The sequence below is a fragment of the Nomascus leucogenys genome, chromosome 9 (assembly GCF_006542625.1).
Source record: "Nomascus leucogenys isolate Asia chromosome 9, Asia_NLE_v1, whole genome shotgun sequence".
In the NCBI taxonomy this organism is placed as follows: domain Eukaryota; kingdom Metazoa; phylum Chordata; class Mammalia; order Primates; family Hylobatidae; genus Nomascus; species Nomascus leucogenys.
In genome coordinates, this window is record NC_044389.1 from 70,859,415 (window position 1) to 70,880,153 (window position 20,739).

Below are 20,739 nucleotides of genomic sequence, written 5' to 3' on the forward strand. Positions count from 1 at the left end.
CAGGAATTCAAGACCAGCCTGAGCAATGAAACGAGACCCTGTCTCTATAAAAATAAATAAAGTAAGTAATAAATTAAAATATATATTTAAAAAGAGAAAAAGAAAAGTATAGAGAAATAGCCTGTCTATTGCCATAGTCTTATGAGTATAGCAAACAAACTGACGTTTTCCTATTTGACCTTAATTCTTTTAAAATAGACTTCTTACCATATAGTTCTAATTCTTAATATAAAATTCTGGTCGTGGCCAGGGGCGGTGGCTCACACCTGTAATCCCAACACCTTGGGAGGCCAAGGCGGGAGGATCACTTGAGTTCAGCAGTTTGAAACCAGCCTGGCCAACATAGTGAAACTCCGTCTTTACTAAATATACAAAAATTAGCCGGGCGTGGTGGCACAGGCCTGTAATTCTAGTTGCTCAGGAAGCTGAGGCAGGAGAATGGCTTGAACCTGGGAGGCGGAGGGTTCAGTGAGCTGAGATAGTGCCATTGCACTCCAGCCTGGGTGACAAGAGCTAGATGGCGTCTCGAAAAAAAAAAAAAAAAAAAATCTGGTTGTTGCTTCCTACTATATGCAAATGCATACATTGCCAAGTTTCTTATTTTAAAAACACTATATAAACAGTGAGCATTTTTTAAAATGTTAACTCCTCTTGGAACTGACACCACCATATAAATTCTCATTTATAAATTAAATCAAAAACACCAACAGCACTCACAGACAACAAAATATTTGTGTTGACTGGTATCAGAAGACTGCATTAACAGAAATTCACAAAGCCACATTTTAATTAGCCACCACATTGCTAAACTTCAGCCAATTCAATTAGGCAAAAATCTGGGACTGTAACAGATTCATATACCTTTAAAGTCTTCTTCTCTGTTTAATGCCACAGCAGTGGAATCTCCATTAATGATGTCCAAGAAGAAGTCTGCAGGGTTATTATAGGCCTCACAGTGATAACCTATGAAAGAAGGCAGCCCAAAAACACAAATCCTTGATGGTCTTGGAAAATAAACAGAACTCACTTTCAGAGGGTGAGGGAGGTGAGGCTAGAGAAGACAGAATCTAATGACTTCTCCTTAACTTTCTCTCTTCTTCCCACATATTTTTACCCTTGCTTTTTATATATTCAATCACACACTCCCTCTCTCTCTCTATATATATATATATTTTATATAATATATGGTCTCTATATATATATTATATATATAAAGAAATTTTTTTTTTTTTGAGACAGGGTCTCTCTCTGTCACCCAGGCTGGAATGTGGTGGGGCAATTTGGTTCACTGAAACCTCTGCCTCCCGAGTTCAAGTGATTCTCCTGCCTCAGCCTCCCAAGTAGCTGGGATTAGAAGCGTGCATAACCACATCCAGCTAATTTTTGTATTTTCAGTAGAGACACAGTTTTGCCATGTTGGCCAGGCTGGTCTCGAACTCCTGGCCTCAAGTGATCCACCCGCCTTGGCCTCCCAAAGTGCTGGCATTACAAGCATGAGCCACTGTGCCCAGCCTATCACACAATATTTCAGCAATTCTTTGTCTCTGGGCCAAAAAAAAAGAAAAGAAAAGAAAAGAAAACACTCCAAGCCAACCTTGGATTTGCAGGGCATTTTGCATTAGTGCTTGGTCCTTACCTATCATAATTCATGAGACCTGAAATAGCTATCAGTACGCTCTGGTGCTTAATAGTACTTCCTCAAAAATCTAAATATAGACCCAAGAAAAAAATACCAAAAGCCCAGGTGTGTTCTGCTCTCTGAGTTCACCAACAGAATGCAAGAATGATAGAACCCACATTAGCAATGACTGCTTCCCACATACTAAATTCAGAGGTCCAGGGCTGGGTGCAGTGGCTCATATCTGTAATCCTAGCACTTTGGGAGGCCGAGACCAGCAAACCACTTGAGCCCAGGACTTCGAGACCAACCTAGCCAACATGGCAAAACCCCATCTCTACTAAAAACACAAAAATTAGCCAGGTGCATTGGCTTATCACTATAATCCCAGCTACTAAGGAGGCTGAGGCACAAGAATCGCTTGAACCTGGGAGGCGGAGGTTGCAGTGAGCTCTGAAAGCACCACTGCACTCCAGCCTGGGCGACAGAGTGAGACCCTGTCTCAAAGGTAAATTAATTAATTAATTAATTCAGAAATCCAAATCAACTGCTGTGCTGCTATAATTCCAAATGGAGAACAAATCCCCTGAGCAGTATTCTCGATAGAACATGGCCAGCACAGCACACCTGAACCATTCAGCTTTGGATGATGAGATCGTCTGAACTCAGCGTGGCCTGAAGTCTGACTCTTAGTTCATCCCCTTTATTAAAACCTAATTAAGAAACATGGCCAATGAATATCTAAAATTATATTTAGGATCATAGGGAATCATTTATAATCATATCCAAATATCTCTAAAATGAGGCAGACTGCACAAGCCATTAAAAAAAAAGCGCACGTTTCTATCTAAAATTTTAAAAATCACACATTTCAATTTGAAATAAAAAGAACCATGCTGTCCAAGATTGTTAGAAATTTTGGCCCATCTAAGTCAGGTTTAGGACTAACCACTCTATTGACCGATACCCACTCAAGGGCTAAAGCTGCCATCTACAGTTACCAGAAAATTAAGTAGTGTCTGCCGGGGGCAGTGGCTCACACCTGTAATCCCAACACTTTGGGAGGCCGCGGCAGATGGCTTTAGCTCAGGAGTTTGAGACCATCCTGGGCAACATGGCAAGACCCCGACTCTACAAAAAATACAAAAATTAGCTAGCCATGGTGGCATGTGTCTATAGTCCCAGCTGCTTGGGTGAGGTGGGAGGATGGCTTGAGCCCAGGGGGTTGAGGCTGCAATGAGTCAAGATTGTGCCACTGCACTCCAGCCTGGGTGACGGAGTGAGATCCTATCTCAAAAGAAAAAAAAAAAAAAACCTTAAATAAAATTCGCTGGGCGCAGTGGCTCACACCTATAATCCCAGCACGTTGGGAGGCCAAGGCAGCAGATCACAAGGTCAGGAGATCAAGACCATCCTGGCTAACATGGTGAAACCCTGTCTCTACTAAAAAAAATACAAAAAAATTAGCCAGGCGTGGTGGTGGGCGCCTGCAGTCCCAGCTACTCAGGAGGCTGAGGCAGGAGAATGGCGTGAACCTGAGAGGTGGAGCTTGCAGTGAGCCAAGATCATGTCACTGCACTCCAGCCTGGGTGACAGAGCAAGATTCCATCTCAAAAATAAAAATAAAAACAAATAAAATTAAGTAGCATCTCCATGAGTGCTCATCAAGGCAGATCAACATCATGTGCAAGGGGAAAAAATTATAAGGCCTCATCTGTTATATGGTCAAGAAGATAATCATATTAGGCCTTTCCAAAAATGTTCAAGTGACAGAATAAATGGCTATAAGGCCAACATATTAATTACTGAGCTTTTAAGAAATGGTCACTATAACTAGGAAGCAGAATATAGGCCCAGTAGAAATACACACATGCATGCACATTCAAATAAGACAAGAAAGATACCTAAATAACAAGCTGGTGCTACAAAAATGAAGAAAAATACTAGCACCAAATGGTACAAACACATTTTGAAGTGATAGATTCTCATGGTATGTCTACCCAAAGACCAAACAGCACTCCTGCAGAACCCCTTTGCTCTCCTTCAGGATTCTATTAATGAAGGGTTTTACAGCATAAAAAAGTCAACCATACCAGCTGATTCAAAGTATCCCAAGGCCTCCTGAGCAGGCCCATGGAACATAAGTCTTCCTGAGGCCAATAAGGTGAGGCTATCAAACAACTTGAAGATGGAATATCGAGGCTGATGAATGGAGAAGATGATTGTTCGTCCCTGCTTAGACATCCTAAGTTAAAAGTGAGACAATAATGAGTCATTAAATATCTGAAACTTGTATTTCTCGGTAAAATACTCTATTCTTGCCTTTAGATTGTTTGCTTCTAGTTCAACTTGACTTTGTCTTATTAACTTTTCATCTCATATTATTTAGCTATAGTTAGGAAACCTAAATTCAATGCTTTTATTAAAACAGAATAGGAATTTTCAGTGTGTTGTATTGACAATCTAGAATCAACTAGAATAGTTATTAAAAATGCAGATTCTAGGACAGTCTTCCCAGACATTGAATTAGAATCTCTGGGAGTAGGTCTAGGGAATCCATATTTTAAGAAGCAACCCAGGTAATCTGCAAGTATTTACAAGTTTGAGAACAAACTGTGGACTACATATTAAACCAATGGCCATATATCTCATTCTGACTTATCATTTAGGTCTTCTGGCTCTTTAGAAATTGGTTTTTACTCTTCTGCCCTAATAATGCAATTAACATAGCTGAGTACTTACTGTGTCTTTGCTAAATACTTTAGAGATAACTTCATTTCAATTTTCACAATATTGTTATGAGGCAGTTCCAATATTATTATTATTACCCTCATTTTATAAATATGCTTTAAAGGATCAAGCAACTGGCCAAGGGATCATAGTTAGTAAGAGGCAAGGCTGGGATTTAATCTCTGGTCTAAGTCCATGACCAAAATAGTGCTAAAGTACCTTTTCACAGGAGTTATGACTTACAGGTTGATAAGGTTTGGCTGTGTGCCCACCCCAATCTCACCTTCAATTGTAACAATCCCCACATATCAAGGGTGGGGCGAGGTGGAGATAATTGAATCAGGGGGTCAGTTCCCCCATACTGTTCTCGTGGTACTGAAAAAGTCACACAAGATCTGATGCTTTTATAAATGGGAGTTCCCCTGTACAAGCTCTCTTGCCTGCTGCCATGTACAACATGCCTTTTCTTCTTCCTTGCCTTCCGTGAAAATTGTGAGATCTCCCCAGCCATGTGCAACTGTAAGTCCATGAAACTTCTTTCCTTATAAATTACCCAGTGTCAGGTATGTCTTTATTAGCAGTGTGAGAACAAACTAATACAATAAATTGGTACTGGTAGAGCAGGATGCTGCTGTAAGATACCCAAACATCTGGAAGCCACTTTGGAACTGGGTAACAGGCAGAGGTTGGAACAGTTTGGAGGGCTAAGAAGACAGGAAGATGTGGGAAAGTTTGGAACCTCCTAGAGACTTCTTGAATGGATTTGTCCAAAATGCTGATAGTGATATGGACAATGAAGTCCAGGTTGAGGTGGTCTAAGATGGAGATGAGGAACTTGTTGGGAACTGGAATAAAAGTGACTCTTGCTATGTTTTAGCAAAGAGACTGGTGGCATTTTGCTCCTGCCCTAGAGATTTGTGGAACTATGAATTTGAGAGAGATGATTTACAGCATCTGTTGGAAGAAATTTCTAAGAAACAAAGCATTCAAGAGGTGACTCAGGTGCTGTTAAAAGCATTCAGTTTTATTCATTCACAAAGATATGGTTTGAAATTGGAACTTATGTTTAAAAGGGAAGCAGAGCATACAAGCTCAGAAAATTTGCAGGCTAATGATGTGATAAAAAAGAAAAACCCATTTTCTGAGGAGAAATTCAAGCCTGCTACAGAAATTTGCATAAGTAATAGGGAGCCAAATGTTAATCACCAAGACAATGGGGAAAATGTCTCCAGGGAATGTCAGAGGTCTTTACAGCAGCTCCTCCCATCACAGGCCCAGAGGCCTAGGAGGAAAAAATGGTTTCCCAGGCCAGGCCCAGAGCCTTGCTGCTTCGTGCAGTCTCGAGACTTGGTACCCTATGTTCCAGCCATGGTTAAATGGGACAAACAGAGAATTCAGGCTGTTATTTCACAGGATGCAAGCCCCAAGCCTTGGCGGCTTCCATATGGTGTTAGGCCTGCCCTTCGCCTAGATTTCAGAGGATGTATGGAAATACATGGATGTCCAGGAAAAAGTCAACTTCAGAGGTGGAGCCCTCATGGAGAACCTCTGCTAGGGCAGTGCAGATGGGAAATGTGGGGTGGGAGCCCCTACACAGGGCCCCCACTGGGGCACTGCTTAGTGGAGTAGTGAGAAGAGGGCCATCATCCTTAAGACCCCAGAATGGTAGATCCACCAACAGCTTGAACTGTGCATCTGGAAAAGCCACAGACACTCAATACCAGCCTGTGAAAGCAGCCACAAGAGGGGCTGTACCCTGCAAATCCACAAGGCCAGAGCCTCCCAAGGCCCTGGGAGCCCACCTCTTGCATCAGTTTGACTTGGACGTGAGATATGGAATCAAAGAAGATAATTTCAGGCTTTAAGATTTGACTGTCCCTTTGGATTTTGGACTTGCGTGGGACCTGTAGCCCCTTCATTTTGGCCAATTTCTCCCATTTGGAACAGGTGTATTTACCCAATGCCTGTACTTCTATTGTATCTAGGAAGTTACTAACTTGCTTTTGATTTTACAGGCTCATAGGTGGATGGAACTTGCCCTGTCTCAGATGAGACTTTAGAATGTGAACTTTTGAGTTAATGATGAAATGAGTTAAGACTTTGGGAGACTGTTGGGGAGACATGATTGAATTTAAAATGTGAGGACATGAGATTTGGGAGGGAGGGGCCAAGGGCAGAATGATATGTGTCCCCACCCAAATCTCACCTTGAATTGTAATAATATTTGTAATAATTACAATAACAATACACAGGTAGAAGAAGGGCCAAAATCACTGTTCAAAACTGTTACTATTCAAAATATTTTATGTGAAGAGTCACTTCAATTTTAACATTTTCTAAGAACCTACTGTATGCTAGCAGTGTATACAAAGACATTCTGCCTCAAAGAGGATCAGGCCAGTAGGTCAACAATTTCAGTACAATATGAAATAGAAGAAGCTAAGGATTCCTCATAAGCAAAATGGGAGACTCACAACCCAGTCTGAAGATGATATAAGTAGAGTAAAAAGGCCCAACAGGAGGAAGCTAAGAAGAAAAAGAAAAAGTACTGAAGGTGGAAGAATAAGATGAAAAAGGTGTGAAATAAAAAGGTTTACTTAGAAAACTACAAAATGTTCAGTGTTATAGAGCAGAGAGAGAGAGAGAAAATGTGTATGTGTGTGTCTGTTGGTATTGAATAAAGAAGCTAAAGAGACAGCAGCAAAACAGGCCCAACCCCCCTACACCCTCATCACAGCCATCCTTCCCTACATTCTTACCTGCTTGGTTTTTCTTGATAATGCTTTTCATTTGTTAACTGACTTTCCCTCCAACAGAAGAGGAAGAAATTATTTTGATCATTTCTGAACCCCCTGCCCCAAGAATATCTGGGACACAGTAGTGATAAGATATTAACTAAAGAATAATGTTCCCATAGCATTTACCTTTTCAGGAGCAAAAGGACAGCATTTGCTGTGCTTGAGTCTAAGCCAGTTGTAGGCTCATCCAAGAACAAGATGGAAGGATCAGTGATAAGCTCCATTCCTATACTAGTCCTTTTTCTTTCTCCTCCAGACACACCACGGATAAACTGAGTTCCAACCTAAATCACAAATAATATAATTGTCAATGATAACAACCAGTCATTATCGTTTGGTGAGCTCCTAACATGTGCCAGTCCTGTAAGAGACACTTTATCTCATTAAGTTCATTTATTCTGAACAGCAAATAAGTGGATACCTGGTAGAAAAAGCAGGTATCTCTTTTATCAGATGAGTAAACTTAGGTTCAGGTCACAGCTGGTCAGTAACTAAGCCTGATACAAAGCACCTCCTTGGGTGAGGCGTAGCACAAGGGTTGGGGGAAGTCCCTTCCCTAGCCAAGGGAAGTCATGAGGGACTGTGCCACGAGGGATGGTGTATTCTAGCCCACATACTGCGCTTTTCCTATGGTATTCACAACCCGCAAACCAGGAGATTCCCATGGGTGCCTACACCACCAGGGCCCTGGGTTTCAAGCGCAAAACTGGGTGGCCATTTGGGCAGACACCAAGATAGCTGCAGGAGTTTTTTTCATACCCCAGTGGTGCCTGGAATGCCAGCAAGACAAAACTTTTCACCCCCCTGGAAAAGGGGCTGAAGCCAGGGAGCCAAGTGGTCTAGCCTAGCTCAGCAGATCCCAGCCCCACAGAGCCCAGCAAGCTAAGATCCACTGGCTTGAAATTCTTACTGCCAGCACAGCAATCTAAAGTCAACCTGGGAAGCTTGAGCTTGGTGGGGGTAGGGGAGTCCACCATTACTGAGGCTTGCGTAGGCCCTCACAGTGTAAACAAAGCTGCTGGGAAATTCAAACTGGGTGGAGCCGACCACAGCTTGGCAAAGCCACTGTAGCCAGACTGCCTCTCTAGATTCCTTCTCTCTATGCAGGGCATCTCTGAAAGAAAGGCAGCAGACCCAGTCAGGGGTGTATAGATAAAACTCCCACCTCCCTGGGACAGAGCAGCTGAGGTAAGGGGAGGCTGTGGGCACACTTCAGCAGACTTTAACGTTCCTGCCTGCCAGCTCTGAAGAGAGCAGTGAATCTCCCAGCACAGCGCTAGAGCTCTGCTAAGGGATGAATTGCCTCCTCAAGTGGGTCCTTGACCCCTGTGCCTCCTGATTGGGAGACACATCCCAGCAGGGGTCGACAGACACTTCATACAGGAGAGTTCCAGCTGGCATCTGGTGGGTGCTCCTCTGGGAACAAAGCTTCCAGAGGAAAAAAATAGGCAGCAACCTTTGGGGTATCTTTGCTGTTCTACAGCCTCTGCTAGTGATACCCAGGCAAACAGGGTCTGGAGTGGACCTGCAGCAAACTCCAGCAGACCTGCAGCAGAGAGGCCTGACTGTTAGAAGGAAAACTAACAAACAGAAAGGAATAGCATCAACATCAACAAAAAGGACATCCACACCAAAACCCCATCCAAAGGTCACCAGCATCAAAGACCAAAGGTAGATAAATCCATGAAGATGAGGAAAAACCTGTGCAAAAAGGCAGAATGCCTCTTCTCCTCCAAAGGATCACAACTCCTCGCCAGCAAGGGAACAAAACTGGATGGAGAATGAGTTTGATGAATACACAGAAGTAGGCTTCAGAAGGTGGGTAATAACACACTCCTCTGACCTAAAGGTGCATATTCTAACCCAATGCAAGGAAGCTGAGAACATTGAAAAAAGGAGAGAGGAATTGCTAACTAGAAAAACCAGTTTAGAGAAGAACATAAATGACCTGATGAAGCTGAAAAACACAGCACGAGAACTTCGTGAAGCAAACACAAGTATCAATAGCCGAATCAATCAAGCGGAAGAAAAGATATAAGAGACTGAAGATCAACTTAATGAAATAAAGCATGAAGACAAGATTAGAGAAAAAAGAATGAAAAGGAACAAACAAAGCCTCCAAGAAATATGGGACTATGTGAAAGGACAAAACATACGTTTTATTGGTGTACCTGAAAGTGACAGGGAGAATGGAACCAAGTTGGAAAACACTCTTCAGGATATTATCCAGAAGAACTTCCCCAACCTAGCAAGACGGCCAACATTCTAATTCAGGAAATACAGAGAACACCACAAAGATACTCCTCAAGAAGAGCAACCCCAAGACACATAATCATCAGATTCATGAAGGTTGAAATGAAGGAAAAAATGTTAAGGGCAGCCAGAGAGAAACATTGTGTTACCAACAAAGGGAAGCCCATCAGACTAACAGTAGATCTCTCTGCAGAAACCCTATAAGTCAGAAGAGAGTGGGGACCAATATTCAAAATTCTTAAAGAAATGAATTTTTCACCCAGAATTTCATATCCAGCCAAACTAAGCTTCATAAGTGAAGGAGAAATAAATTCCTTTACAGACAAGCAAGTGCTGAGGGATTCTGTCACCACCAGGCCTGCCTTTCAAGAGCTCCTCAAGGAAGCACTAATATAGAAAGGAAAAACTGGTACCAGTGACTGCAAAAACATACCAAATTGTAAAGACCATCAACACTATGAAGAAACTACATCAATTAATGGGCAAAATAGCCAGCTAACATCATAATGACAGGATCAAATTCACACATAACAATATTAACCTGAAATGTAAACAGGCTAAATGCCCCAGTTAAAAGACACAGACTAGCAAATTGGATAAAGAGTCAAGACCCATCGGTGTGCTGTATTCAGGAGACCCATCTCACATGAAAGATACACATAGGCTCAAAATAAAGAGATGGAGGAAGATCTACCAAGCAAATGGAAAGCAAAAAATAGCAGGGGTTGCAATCCCAGTCTCTGATAAAACAGACTTTAAACCAACAAAGATCAAAAAAGACAAAGAAGAGCATTACATAATGGTAAAGAGATCAATGCAACAAGAAGAGCTAACTATCTAAAATCTAAATGCACCTAATACAGGAGCACGCAGATTCATAAAGCAAGTCCTTAGAGACCTACAAGGAGACTTAAGACTCCCACACAATAATAGTGGGAAAATTTAACACCCCACTGTCAATATTAGACAGATCATGAAGATAGAAAATTAACAAGGATATTCGGGACTTGAACTCAGCTCTGGGCCAAGTGAACCTAATAGACACCTACAGAACTCTCCACCCCAAAGCAATAGAATATACATTCTTCTCAGCACCACATAGCATTTATTCTAAAATTAATCACATAATTGGAAGTAAAACACTCCTCATCACATGCAGAAGAATGGAAATCATAACCAACAGTCTGTCAGACCACAGTGCAATCAAATTAGAACTCAGGATTAAGAAACTCACTCAAGGCCGGGTGCGGTGGCTCATGCCTGTAATCCCACCACTTCGGAAGGCTGAGGTGGGTGGATCTTAAAGTCAGAAGATCAAGACCATCCTGGCTAACACAGTGAAACCCCGTCTCTACTAAAAATACAAAAAATTAGCTGGGCGTGGTGGCGTGCACCTGTAGTCCCAGCTACTCGGGAAACTGAGGCAGGAGAATGGCATGAACCTGGGAGGCTGAACTTGCAGTGAGCCAAGATCGCACCACTGTATTCAAGCCTGGGCGACAGAGCGAGACTCTGTCTCAATTAAAAAACTCACTCAAAACTGCACAACTATGGCTGGGCAAGGTGGCTCATGCCTGTAATCCCAGCACTTCGGGAGGCTGAGGCGGGTGGATCATGAGGTCAGGAGATCAAGACCATCCTGGCTAATGCAGTGAAATGCAATCTCTACTAAAAATACAAAAAATTAGCTGGGCGGAGTGGCGGGAGCCTGTAGTCCCAGCTACTCATGAGGCTGAGGCAGGAGAATGGCATGAACCCAGGAGGCGGAGCTTGCAGTGAGCTGAGATTGCGCCACTGCACTCCATCCTGGGCAATAGAACGAGACTCTGTCTCAAAAAAAAAACAAAAAACAAAAAACAAAAAACTGTAGAACTACATGGAAACTGAACAACCTGCTCTTGAATGACTACTGGGTAAATAACGAAATGAAGGCAGAAATAAATAAATTCCTTGAAACCAATGAGAACAAAGACACAATGTAATAGAATCTCTGGGACATAACTAAAGTAATGTTTAGAGGGAAATTTATAGCACTAAATGCCCACAGGAGAAAGTGGGAAAGATGTAAAATTGACACCCTAACATCACAATTAAAAGAACCAGAGAAGCAATAGCAAACAAGTTCAAAAGCTAGCAGAAGACAAGAAATAACTAAGATCAGAGCAGAACTAAAGGAGATAGAGACAGGAAAAAACCCTTCAAACAAATCAATGAATCCAGGGCTGGTTTTTTGAAAAGTTTAACAGAATACATAGCCCACAAGCTAGACTAATAAAGAGAGAAGAATCAAATAGACACAATAAATAATGATAAAGGGGATATAATCACTGATCCCACAGAAATACAAACTACCATCAGAGAATACTATAAACACTTCTATGCAAATAAACTAGAAAATCTAGAATAAATGGATTTTCCTGGACACATACACCCTCCTAAGACTAACCCAGAAAGAAGTCAAATCACTGAGTAGACCAATAGCAAGTTCTGAAATTGAGGCAATAATTAATAGCCTACCAACAAAAAAGGTCCAGGACCAGACAGATTCACAGCCGAATTCTACCAGAGGTACAAAGAGGAGCTGGTACCATTCCTTCTGAAACTATTCCAAACAATAGAAAAAGAGGAACTTCTCCCTAACTCATTTTATGAGGCCAGCATCATTCTAATACCAAAACCTGGCAGAGGCACAACAAAAAAAGAAAATTTCAGGCCAATATCCCTGATCAATATCAACGTGAATATCCTCAATAAACTACTGGCAAACTGAATCCAGCAGCACCTCAAAAACCTTATCCACCATGATCAAGTCAGCTTCATCCCTGGGATGCAAGTCTGCTTCAACATATAGAAATCAATAAACGTAATCCATCACATAAATAGAATAAATGACGAAAACCACATGATTATCTCAATAGATGCAGTAAGGCCTTCGATAAAATTCAACACCCATTCATGCTAAAAACTCTCAATAAACTAGGTATTGATGGAATGCATCTCAAAATAATAACAGCTATTTATGACAAACCCACAGCCAATATCATACTGAATGGGCAAAAGCTGGAAGCATTCCCTTTGAAAACCGGCACAAGACAAGGACGCCCTCTCTCACCACTCCTATCCAACATAATATTGGAAGTTCTGGCCAGGGCAATCAGACAAGAGAAAGAAATAAAGCGTATTCAAATAGGAAGAGAGGAAGTCAAATTATCTCTGTTTGCAGATGACATGATTGTATATTTAGATAAGCCCCTTGTCTCAGCCCAAAATCTCCTTAAGCTGATAAGCAACTTCAGCAAAGTCTCAGGATACAAAATCAATGTGCAAAAATCACAAGCATTCCTATACACCAATAATAGACAAACAGAGAGCCAAATCATGAACTTCCATTCACAATTGGTACAAAGAGAATAAAATATCTAGGAATACAACTTACAAAAGACGTGAAAAACCTCCTCAAGGAGAACTACAAACCACAAAGGAAATAAGAGAGGACACAAACAAATGGAAAAATATTTCATGCTCATGGATAGGAAGAATCAATATCATGAGAATGGCCATACTGCCCAAAGTAATGTAGAGATTCAATGCTATCCCCATCAAGCTACCACTGACTTTCTTCACAGAATTAGAAAAAATTACTCTAAATTTCATACGGAACCAAAAAAAAAAGCCTGTACAGCCAAGACAATCCTACGCAAAAAGAACAAAGCTGGAGGCATCACGTGACCTGACTTTAAACTACACTACAAGGCTACAGTAGCCAAAATAGCATGGTACTGGTACCAAAACAGATATATAGACCAATGGAACAGAACAGAGGCCTCAGAAATAACTCCACACATCTACAACCATCTGATCTTTGACATACCTGACAAAAACAAGCAACGGGGAAAGGATTCCATATTTAATAAATGGTGCTGGGAAAACTGGCTAGCCATATGCAGAAAACTGAAACTGGACTCCTTCCTTACACCTCAACTGAAGATGGATTAAAGACTTAAAGGTAAGACCTAAAACTGTAAAAATCCCAGAAGAAAACCTAGGCAATACCCTTCAGGACATAGGCATGGGCAAAGGCTTCATCACTAAAACACTGAAGGCAATTGCAACAAAAGCCAAAATTGACAAATGGGATCTAATTAAACTAAAGAGCTTCTGCACAGCAAAAAAAAAAAAAAAAAAAAAAAAAAAAAAAAAAAAAAAAAAAAAAAAAAAAAAAAAACTATCTTCAGAGTGAACAGGCAACCTACAGAACGGGAGAAAATTTTTGCAATCTATCCATCTGACAAAGGGCTAATATCCAGAAACTACAAAGACCTTAAACAAATTTATGAGAAAAACACAACCCCATCAAAAATTGGGCAAAGGATATGAACAGACACTTCTCAAAAGAAGACATTTATGTAGCCAACAAACATATGAAAAAAACTTCATCATCACTGGTCATTAGAGAAATGTGAATCAAAACCACAGTGAGACACCATCTCATGCCAGTTAGAATAGCGATCATTAAAAAGTCAGGAAACAACAGATGCTGGAGAGGATGTGGAGAAATAAGAATGCTTTTACACTGTTGATGGGAGTGTAAATTAGTTCAACCATTGTGCAAGACAGTGTGGCAATTCCTCAAGGATCTAGAACCAGAAATGCCATTTGACCCAGCAATCCCATTACTGGGTATATACCCAAAGGATTATAAATCATTCTACTATAAAGACACATGCACACATGTATTTATTGCAGCACTATTCACAATAGCAAAGACTTGGAACCAATCCAAATGCCCACAATGATAGACTGGATAAAGAAAATGTGGCATATATACACCACGGAATACTATGCAGCCACAAAAAAGAATGAGTTCATGTCCTTTGCAGGGACATGGATGAAGCTGGAAACCATCATTCTCAGCAAACTAACACAGGAACAGAAAACGAAACACTGCGTGTTCTCACTCATAAATGGGAGTTGAACAATGAGAACACATGGACACAGGGAGCGGAACATCACACACTGGGGCCTGTCAGGGTGTTGGGGGCTAGGGATGGGATAGCATTAGGAGAAATACCTAATGTAGATGACGGGTTTAAGGGTGCAGCAAACCACCATAGCACATGTATACCTATGTAACAAACCTGCACGTTCTGCACATGTATCCTAGAACTTTAATGAAAGATAAAATTTTTTTTAAAAAGCACCTGCTTTTAACAGTTTGTTCTTCACCAAGTCAAATATTCAGTTTGAAGTTCAGAATGCTAAAAGATAGGTGACATGGTGAAATCACAGTCTAAAAAGGGAGATAAAGTCAGGAGAAGAAAATGTGAATGCAACTATAATTATTAGCCTTCTAACACTCTCTCCCCTCCCAGCCTCCAGGTGGACTTACAGTAAGAGCATGGGCTCCTCAGCTAGGAAAGTTCACTTTCTCTCATACGATATTAACACCTTTTCAATTACCACGAGGCTCCCCAAATTGACCCCATATATACCTAAGGTTAATAACTGGGAAATCTATGTAAATGATATTGTCTCATTATTATATTAATTATACTATAACCATATAATTACTATAGTAATCAGACAATTCACTGTACATTTCTGTTATGTTTAAAATTTCACAAAAAGCAGAATATTTTAAATGTATTGCTTTAGTCATTTAGATAAATAAACTAGGAAGTCAATAGCTGTGCCTTCACAGTCTATTTTCCCTAGAAATCCTAACAAGCAAAATAGGGCAATGGCTGCCTGAAGGTAAAGAACAGAGTGGAACAAACCACCTTACTGGAAAGATAAAATCAAACAGAACCAAAGCAAATAAAACCCAATCACTCATAAAGCGGAAATAAGTAGTTAATGGTGGCATCTCAGAGTTACTCTCCCAAACAAAATACAGTAAAACACCCTGAACAGAAAGGACTGTCAGAAAGCATAATATGAAGTATAGACCATTAGAACATCTCATTCTTCATTGCTTCTAAGTAAGGGATATCACAGGGGATTACACTATAGCCATTACAAGCAAAAAGCTCATTTTCACCCAAGGCTTCAAATATCTTCTCAGCAAATCTTCCATACCTATTAATCAATTGTAAAGTTCATTCATTCATGTCATTTTTTTCTTCACGATCCTCTCCAACCCACAGGAGGAGGAGTTACTTTGTCTCTCTTGCCCACAATTGTATCTCTAGAACCTAAAAGACAGCTTAGCATACAAAAGTCTGTAAACATTTGGCAGAAGAAAAAGAGGCAGAGAAGAAGGGAGGGAATGAGACAAAACTATCAAAAGAAAGGCTATAAAAAAACCAGACACTACACAAATGAGAAATAAATCCTAATTTGACCAAATATAATTTTGGAAGCCAAATTATAGGAAACTGAAACATATAGAACAGGGGTCCCCAACTCCTGGGGAACCAGGATGCACAGCAGGCAAGTGAGCAAAGCTTCATCGGTATTTACAGCCGCTCCCCAATGCTTGCATTACCTCCTGAGCTCCACCTGTCAGGTCAGTGGCAGCATTAGATTCTCATAGGAGCATGAACCCTATTGTGAACTGCACATACAAGGGATCTAAATTGTGTGTTCCTTATGAGAATCTAATGCCTGATGATGTGTCACTGTTTCCCATCACCCCCAAATGGGACCATCTAGTTGCAGGAAAACAAGCTTAGGGGTCCCACTGATTCTATATTATGATGTGCTGTATAATTATTTCATTATATATTACAATGAAATAATAATAGAAATAAAGTGTACAATAAATGTAATGCACTTGAATTATCCCAAAACCATCCCCCCTACCCTGGTCCATAGAAAAACTGTCTTCCACAAAACTGGTCCCTGGTGCCAAAAGTTGGGGACTGCTGATACAGAGCAAGAATCCTTGGACTCTCATCACTTATCAATCCCAGAAATATACCTCAATAGCAATGGAACAAAGTCCCTTGGAGGAAGAGTGACTAAAAGGAGGAAGAAAAAAAGAGGAAGAAGAAAAGTTAGTGCAGACACGGAATGAGACATGACTTAAACCATGAGGTGGGGGAGAAGCATAAGGCAAGGCCAGGTGATGAACACCTTCACATACAACACCACATTGCCTCACTTCAGGTGCAGAATTCAACCAACATGAAGATTTTTTTCCAGGTTAATTTCCACATTCATATTATGTAACAAGCCACTTTTCTCATCGTTACGGAAAGCAACCATTTTTGACCATACACATTACAGGAAACTTCTGAATCAGAGTCATTTTATCCACACAGGGGAAGTCCTACTTATGCTGATCATGATGCTTTCAGTTTTTCCACATTACCTTGGAGTCTGCCACTTTATCCAGACCTAACTCTTGAATGACCCTGTTAATCCGTTCGTTTTTTTCATGATTCGTCATAGTTGTTGGAAGCCGAAGAGCTGCTGAGAACTGTAAGTTTTCTCTCACCGTCAGAGTGCCCATCACAACATCATCCTTAAGGCAAATAGCATTTTAATGAGACATAATGATAATGAGTCTTTTCCAAGACCATGACTATTTAGTATACATAACATAATCCACAAAAATAACATAACTAAGGTAAAGTTCTAGCTAATGATGAACCTGCAGTTCTGCAAATGACAGTTAACTCCATAGATGTCTGCAAAGCCTGCTATAATCATTTTTCACCCCCTATCTGTACACCCAAATAGAATGCAAGTAATTATGTTAACTACCAGCAGACATTTCCAAACTGCTTCATACAAGGATTTGCCAAAATATCTTTCTAAGCTAAGGAAAAAGAAAGGTGAAGGAAAGGCAAAAAAGGATAACAGTAGTATCTTTTAGAAATGATACAAAAACTAGAATTGGTATCACTGTCCTTATAAGGGTCATATTCCAGATTCTCCCTGCTTTTTCACATAAGCGTCTACGAGAAATTAAGAAAAGCTGCTGTAAAGAACGTCAGTTCTAGGACCATGTCACATAATCAATTGGAAGCACATTGAACTATCAGCCAAAGTGCTTACCCATATAGAAACAGAGGAAACAGAAAATGCAAACCCACTAATACTTACTTGTACCACGTAACCTGAATTACATTTGAAATTGGCAGGTCGCGGTGCTCCATTTATCAGAACATCTCCAGATAATCCACTTGGATCTTTCCTTGCAGCTAAGACATCTAATAACCTATAAGAGGACATATATGTTGTGGGTCTAATAACCTATAAGAGAATATATATGTTGTGGGTTTTTTTCCCTCCAACGCACGCTATATATCTCATGGCTACTTTGAATCCAAATTCTGCTTTAGTTAGAAAATTAACTGGTCCAGAAATTCTACGGTTTAACTAAAATTATGCTTTTAAAAATTCTCATATTTCTCTTTTCATTGTACATTAAAATAAAGCCCCAAAACATAAAGCAAGACACCACTGGCTGATCAAGTACAGATCTCCCAAATGGCCCTTCCAGCTGTCTGACCTTGGAGGTACTAATACAGGCAATGTGGTCTTTCATCTAAGACTCATGCCTTTACTTACATCTTCTGCTCCCTTTCCCTACTTTTAATATTCTCCCATTCTTTTTCCTCCCTATTAGCTGATAACATGGTCAACAGCTACATGTCAATCACCTTATCAAGTCCTATTAGTAAAGCTAACCTAATAAGACTACCTGGTCTTTGGGAAAAAAACACACAACTACAGTTATCCACAGCACCTAGAACCAGACCTGACATGCACTGCAAATGCTCAGTAAATACCTGCTCACACACAAAAAAAGTGGATTTTAAAAGCACATTAAAAGTGCACAGAAAACGCTTACTTATACTCTCTTATACTCACGAAGATTTGCCTCCACCTGTGGGTCCCAGGATGGCGTTGAGACCAGGTTTCATGATCCCACTGTAAACACAAAAACAGACTGATTTACTATTCCATTTTAAGTCAGGTTCTATTAATTTAGGGTATGCACTGAATATACTCAATGAATGTTGATGAAATTACAAATAAAAAACAAGCACAAACCAACTCTTAAAGAAAACAAACAAACAAACAAAACAGGCCATGCATGTGGCTCAGGCCTGTAATCCCAGCACTCTGGGAGACCAAAGCGGAAGGATTGCCTGAGGCCAGGCATTTGAGACCAGCCTGGGCAACATAGGGAGACACTGTCTCTACTTAAAGAAAAAAAAAAAAGATTGTTGATTTGATGTGTAATATATAATGGATGTTAATCACTATCAAGTCCTACAAGAAAAATGGCATAGATTCCTCTAAATTCCTTTCATTTATTCTCTAACCCGTTTATATTTTCTGGAAAATGACATTCAACATTTAACGTTCCTTGAAATAACTAACAGATTCTTGTGAAACATCTCTGTTACACTTACTGCTCTTAACACAGTGTGGAATGAAATACATGGCGTGTTCTGAGTACTGTTTGATGATCAGTACTGTATCTTCAAGTGGTCTCATTTGCTACCTAGTCAAATTCTACACAATTAATAAGTCGCTAATTTGTGGAATACCGGTAGAAGTATTCTCACTGCTAAAATCTAATCAGTCCAAGAAACATCTAAGTAGAAATCGAGGCTAGGATAAAGCACTTCAGGATAAAAAGAAAACATGACTGAAAGAAAAAAAAAAGCCTTAATCCATTTAGAAAAGTAAAAGATATATCCTCAAGATATATCATTTTCTTTCTTGTTAAGAGTCAGATAAATACACTGGAAAATTCCAAGTTTAGAAGCAGAAGACATCACTTTGGTAGGGTCATCCTTTAAGAATATGAAGACGTGGTACATACATAAGCACGTTTCGAACAAAGTGGATGTCTGAGGATAGTGAATATTCAGATACAGAAGGAAGGTGGAAAAAATTATGGCAGTGTTGACTGTGCTGAGACCCAAGAAGATGGCAAATAGTTTGATTTTATCCTAAAGATAGCAAGTAGAATGATAAGTGAAGGAACTGGAGAAAGGAGAATTCGGCCGGGTGTGGTGGCTCATGCCTGTAATCCCAGCACTTTGGGAGGCCAAGGCCGGTGGATCACTTGAGGTCAGGAGTTCTAGACCAGCCTGGCCAACATGGCAAAACCCTGTCTCTACTAAAAATATGAAAATTAGCCAGGCACGGTGGCAGGTGCCTGTAATCCCAGCTACTCAGGAGGGTGAGGCAAGAGAATCACCTGAACCCAGGAGGTGGAGGTTGCAGTGAGCCGAGATCATGTCATTGTACTCCAGCCTGGGCAACAGAGCAAGACTCCATCTCAAAAAAAAAAAAAAACAAAAAGAAGAAGAAGAAGAAGAAGAAAAAGAAAGGAGAATTCAGGGTGGGGCCTGGCTTGTTCCTTTCAAAACACAGGTGTCTATGCCCATTCTCTCCTTAGAATTGGTAAGTCAGTTACAATATATTCCACAGAGAAAGTAATATCTATTCCAAAGGGAAGGTCAAAGCCAAAGACTATTTCATTCTCAAATAATGATTAGCACAGAGGCCAATCCTATGATCCTATACAATTATGGGTGATAAGCAACTGCACCACAGTGCCTAAACCCAAGACTCCCTGAGCATTTACTGCCTGTTGTACTTGAACTGTCACAATTGTACAATGGTTGGTGGGTACCAGGGTGAAATGTAGCTTTCTCTTTGCTCATTAACTGGGGTATCTCTCACTGAAACACTGCACAAAGACAATGGGAGTTAGGTAAACCAGGAGCAAGATCTAACAGAAAAATCTCTTATTCTTTCGGTGGACTTTTCCCTCTAAATGTGTAAAACAACATACTAATGATTGGGCAAATTTTCTAGGTGCATTTATCTATAGCTCTTGATGCATCTTCTTTATAAACAGCTCCCTAATAACTGCCTTTAAAATCACCATAAGCTTGTTATTCACTAAGGCTCCACTGTCAGAAAAGCTTTCCAGGTTTCTAAAATACCTACCCAAATAAAGACCAAGCAATCTTGAATGATTAATCCAAACCTCAACATGAATGTTCTAAGACAAAGAGCTTGGCTTAACTACTTTGGGATGACACCCTGGCATTACAGAAAACAACAACAATGTCCAGTCATAAATGTCAAGAGTTTCCATTTGGAGCAGTGGCTAATTCCAGCTCCATCCACTCAACACAATGATCAAGTATTTACTATGTACATACAAGATATTCTTCTAGGGCATGGGAGAGTTGAGAACAAAACAAACAAACAAACAAAAAACAAAGTCTGAGCCCTTGTGGAGTTTACATTCTAGTCCAGGGATCAGCAGTTTTCTTAGACAAAGCATTGTTGGAACAGGGCCGAGCTCATTCCCTTACGTATTACCTAGGGCTGCTTTCATGCTATGCCACAGTTGAG

The 20,739-nt window shown here is 40.4% G+C and overlaps 1 protein-coding gene across 4 annotated transcripts in view; it reads right to left on the minus strand.

Annotated features, from left to right (window-relative positions):
* ABCG2 (ATP binding cassette subfamily G member 2 (Junior blood group)) overlaps positions 1–20,739 on the minus strand; it is a 93,446-nt gene that overhangs the window by 23,221 nt on the left and 49,486 nt on the right. For all 4 annotated transcript variants that reach the window (XM_030819114.1, XM_012499609.2, XM_003265888.3 and 1 more), the window contains exons 3-8: positions 18,223–18,282; positions 17,452–17,566; positions 16,715–16,867; positions 7,273–7,430; positions 3,712–3,863; positions 862–963 (exon numbers count right to left, since the gene is read on the minus strand). In XM_030819114.1, coding sequence (XP_030674974.1) covers positions 862–963; positions 3,712–3,863; positions 7,273–7,430; positions 16,715–16,867; positions 17,452–17,566; positions 18,223–18,282 — 740 coding nt within the window. The remainder of the gene's footprint in view (positions 1–861; positions 964–3,711; positions 3,864–7,272; positions 7,431–16,714; positions 16,868–17,451; positions 17,567–18,222; positions 18,283–20,739) is intronic.